Raw genomic sequence first — 4,741 nt, forward strand, 5'->3', positions numbered from 1 at the left:
GTTTGCAGACAGGTACAAGCCAGCTGCAGGGTCTGCCTGATGCCATGGTATGAAATATTGTTGTTGCAAAGTCAGGACTTTCTCAAGGAGCTGAATGGTGCACATGTTTTGTGAATGGATGCCCTGGAGCACTTGTAAAGATTGCAGTCTTACAGCAAAGCGGAGGTTGATTGATCAGAGACAGAGCACAGAGTGCAAGGCGCAGCCAAATCCACCAGGGTTGTCCTCACGCTTGCTGATGGGGAATTCAGGTACGTAGCTCTTGTGAAATTTCCTAACATTCTCATTGACAATGTGTTCAGACTGCAACCTGCCCTCTTGAGCCACTTCTCCCGTCCCAGCGCCGGCAAGTGACAAGCAAGAAAGTTGCTCTTCTTGGTGTGCAGGGAGAGTCACTGAACAAGTGATCTATTGATTGCTGCTCCCTGGGCCCTGTCGCAAAACAAGAGAAGCCCAAGCCAGCAACGTAGCTCAAAAAGAAGGAATCAGCACAGCACAAGAGGGAGGGGTGCCCTTGGCAGGCATGAAAGTCTCTTGGGCCTGTAACCTATCAGCCTGCTGCTTCCAGGTGTGGAGAGAAAAGAAGTGTCACTCAGCAATGCAGAGTCAAAGGATGGGAAACACAACGCAAAACAGAGCGGCTCTGGGGTGCAGAGAGAAGAGAAGCATGTTGGAGAGCAGGAGATCTGCCAGACAGGCAGGAGAGGGGAAAAACGGCAAAGGGTCTTGCTTGCTGCTCTTGGCGCAGAGGGAAGAGATGCGCAAGGGAGAAGGAGAGATCCGCCGGACAGGAGAGGGTAGCGAGGGTAAAGGGGATCCAAGTCTCCCAGGGTGCTTGCGGCAAAGAGAGGAGACAGCGGGGCTTGCTTCCAAAAAAAGGGTGAAGCTGCGGAATTATCCCACAGGGAGTTATGCCCTGCCGGCCTCACTGCGTGAAGACCTCTGCGCCAGCAGCGCAGTGAATGGGAGTGCACAATCAGAGGGCAATCTTACAGCTGTGCCGCCGGAGGTGCAGCAACACTCCCCCTTGCCTGCAAGAGTCTGACGCCCATGGCAGAGCGGTGCGTTGAGAAGCCAGGAGCAGGAGCAACTTGGTCATTGCGTCGGCAACCATGCTGGCGGTGGAGATGTTGGTGACCTCAAGGACACCATCATAGACCAGCTCCTGGACAATGTGCTGGGTGAGGCAGAGATGGCAGGGGGTTGTTGTGGAACTCAGGATTGCGCGCCAGGGCATTTGCAAGCTGGTTGTTGTCAAGGAGGCAGGCTGGGGCGGCGGCGGGATGGCCGAGTTTGCTGAGCAACTGGGCAAGGAACATAGCCCCCTTACCAGCGTGCGAGATTCCAATGTACTCTGTCTTGGTGGAGGAGGCGGCAACGCGCGTCCAGACCCAGGAAGACTACGAGATGGCGCCGCACGAGAGGAGGAAGACAGGACCCATTGTCTAACGCAACATTGGCGGGTCGGCGCCCCAGTCAGAGTTGCCGTACAGCTCAAAGCCGGCAAGGGGCAGGTTGTCTGACACGTACTTGATGCCGTAGTCGAGCATGCACTTGATGTACTGGCAGGCGCGGACGACAACGGCTTAGTGGTCTTGGTCCGGATGGGCAGAGTACCGGCTGAGGACGCCGACAACATGAGCGGAGTTGGGGCGGTTGCCAAGCATGGCGTACGTGAGGGAGCCGACGGCCTGCAGGTAGCGCCGGCGGAGGTCAGGCGGCAAGTAATAGTTGCCGGCGGCGGGGCAAATCTGCTGGTTGGGGACCATGGGCGTGGGCGCCGTGCGGGAACCGGCCTGGCCGAGGCGTGCGAGGACGTCCTTGTGTTACACGTGCTGGGACAGGTCAATGGAGCCGTCTGCGTGGCGGTGCACCTAATGCAAGGATGAACTTGGCCTCACCAAATTCCTTGATGCCGTATTTGGACCCTAACCCCTTGACTCAGTCAATCTCAGCGGTGGACGGCAAGATGAAGAGGAGTTTGTCAGCGCAAAGGGCAATATAACGATGACGCCCGGAGATGCCGTCGGGCACGCGCATGTAGAGCTCCGTGTCAAGCTCGCGTGGAGATAAGCCTTGTCAACGTCAGCTTGGTGCACGAGGAGGCTGCCGCGGGCAGCAAGGGCAAGCAGGGTCCGGATTGACGTAAACAATCAACGCCGGGGCGCTGTGAGAAGCCTTGCGCAACAAGACAAACCTTATGTCTGGTCACCCTGCCGTGCTTGTCCTTCTTGCGTGGGTAGATAAACATGACTCAAGGAGTTTGGCGCCCGGCAGAAGCGAGATGCGGTTGACAACGCGGTAGATACCGTACTTGTTCCGCAACGACGTGGAATTGCCGTGTTTCCCTTGCCGCCAGGACCTGGCGTTGACATCGCGCACCGCCTCAGCGTGGCTGTGCTGGTCCAATGTCGGAATCGAGAATGCGTCATCTGCGGCGGAAAGGGCGTCGCCGGCAGCGGCGGCGAGAGCAGCAATGTTGGTTGAGAAGGGATCTGAGAGGGGGCACGTATGTGCACGGGTCAACGCACTTTGACATTGCGGACGCAAGCTGAGCCAAAGGTGACGGCGCGGCTGCGCAAGGCCGCGGAGCGGGCACGGGCGTTGACGGCGTAGGCGCGGGCGCTGGCGGCGCAGGTTCTGCGTCCATGCGGAGGTTTGCTGACAAGAAGGTGAGGGCCTTGCCTGCTGCGGTGGGAGCAACTGCCGTCAGTGCGGGGTCCGCAAACAATGACTTGTGCTCGGCAGACCTGACATTGCGCAAACGGATTGTGCAGCCACTGCCCGGCTCGAACAGCCGATACGCCGCCGTGTCGCCGTTGTATCCGACAAAGATAAGCGGGACGGTGCGTGCATCGAGCTCGGCGCGGCCGTGGCTGACCGTGTGCCATGCTCGGCAACCCCAAACCTGGAGGTGATCCACTTGGACAAGATTCTTGCGCCATATTGCAAGTGGGACGCAATCGGCGAGAGCGGCATGCGGGGAGCAGTTCCTTACATACGTGAAGGCGGCAAGCGCTTTGGCCCACAGGTGCTGAGAGGCAGAGGCGTGCTCGAGGAAATCGAGGACGCCCTCAACAATTGTGCGATTGACCTGCTTGGCAACGCTGTTTGTCGGCGGCAAGTAGGGGCGCGTTGATTTGAGGGAGATGCCGTGCTTGGCGGCAAGATTGAGGAACGTGGTGCTCGTGTACTCGCTGCCATTGTCGCTGCGCAGTTGCTCGATTGGGTGACCGCACTCGAGCTCCGCGCGTGCCTTGAAACACTGAAAGGCCGATAGGGCGTCCGCTGACAACTTGGATGCGAGAGCTTGCGTCCACAGCATCCTCAAGTGGTCGTCAACAGATGTGACAACGTACCGGAGGCCCGACTTTGACGGCATGTTATTTGTGAGGATGTCCGAGTTGACAAGCTTGAGCGGCTCGGCAATCTTGTGACTGGACAATCGGAAGGGAAGGCGCGTGGAGCAAGCGGCGTGGCATGCGTTGCAGGGCGCCCTATAGCTTGGGTCCTTCCCCTTTGCGACAACAAGCTCTTTGACAACCTTTGACCGGCTGAGCAAGGTGATAGCGCGTGGCGAGAGGTGAGCAGACGTTGCTGCCAAGTTGCCAGCTTGATTGCGGCCAAAGCTAGCAAAGCGGATGCACCGGGCGCAAGCGCAGCAAGAACGCCGTCAAGTGTGTACAGTCCTGGTGCTTTGCGCAGACTGGCGGCAACAACCTTGTTGTTGCAGACAAGGCAGGGCGGGCTGTCTTGCCAAAAATGGCTTTGTTGCCGTGGTTGTCAAACAACACCAAGACCGGTAATTTGGGTCCCAATGATGACGTAAAGAGCCTTTGATCCGTCGCCAGACAGGAGAGGGCAGCAAGAGTAAATAATGATCTCAGTCTGCGCAAGTCTGCATGCCGCAAGAGACAAGAAGAAGTGCAGTTTGCTGCACACGGACTGTGGCGCGCCGCTGTCAGAAAGAAGGGAGGCTGCGCTTGGCAGGGCGGGACAGACATTTCTGAGCTAGCCTTTGGAACCAATTTTGCTGCAAAGGCCAGCAGCAGGAATGGTAACCAACGCAAGGCCATTGGCAGGGGAAGCAGGAGGATTGGCAGATGAGTTTGCGGGGCAGGGCCTTGCGCAAGACATCCCATGGGGCGCTGTGGACACTTGCAAAGGGAGTGATTGCCCTGGCAGATGAGACATGGCAATGCAGCGCTAGACCCCAACAAAAAGCAAAGCGCAGGTGCGGCAGACCCAAGAATTGCAAAGAAGAACATGGAGGATGACCAAGTTGCGCACAGGCTCAAGGATTGTGTTGTTGTGCGGTGGTAACAATGGGGTGGACAAGGCAATGTTTGGTTGAAGAGAGGCAAGGGATGGCACAGAGGCAGCAAGGAAGGAGGGGCAACAAGTAGATTGTGTTGATTGAGACCTTTGCTGCTTTGATTGTTGTCAGGTGGGCCTTGCATCCCTGCTTGAGAGGACTTATACGCCTCTGGACACGCAGTTGGGAGTGAGATCAACCAGAATCGCATGAGTGCCGTGCGTGTTGATTGGCCAGATTGAGTCCTGCAGTTTTGTTCAGTAGGTGTGCGCGTTGTGGTTGCAGTTGGCCATGCACTGAATGATGGCCAATGTGCAGGAGACACTAGGATGCAAGGGCAAAGTCATGGAGCTGGTCCCACTTCTCAATTGACAGGCGCCCCCTCCCCTTCTTACTGTCAGCTGTGAGCGTGGAAATGCCGGTCAT

General features: G+C 57.4%; 1 protein-coding gene across 1 annotated transcript; it reads right to left on the reverse strand.

The window, feature by feature from the left end:
- Positions 1 to 1,586: 1,586 nt before the first annotated feature.
- Positions 1,587 to 3,382, reverse strand: JCM10292_001762 (uncharacterized protein; the record flags this gene model as incomplete). The annotated part of the gene is made up of 5 exons (XM_076653000.1): positions 1,587 to 1,796; positions 2,532 to 2,640; positions 2,751 to 2,876; positions 3,003 to 3,209; positions 3,360 to 3,382. 5 exons carry the CDS (start codon positions 3,380 to 3,382, stop codon positions 1,587 to 1,589), a joined length of 675 nt encoding a protein of 224 aa, XP_076501448.1.
- Positions 3,383 to 4,741: the final 1,359 nt, after the last annotated feature.

Source organism: Rhodotorula paludigena, assembly GCF_050403205.1.
Source record: "Rhodotorula paludigena JCM10292 DNA, Rt_paludigena_JCM10292v1_ctg121, whole genome shotgun sequence".
Lineage (NCBI taxonomy): Eukaryota > Fungi > Basidiomycota > Microbotryomycetes > Sporidiobolales > Sporidiobolaceae > Rhodotorula > Rhodotorula paludigena.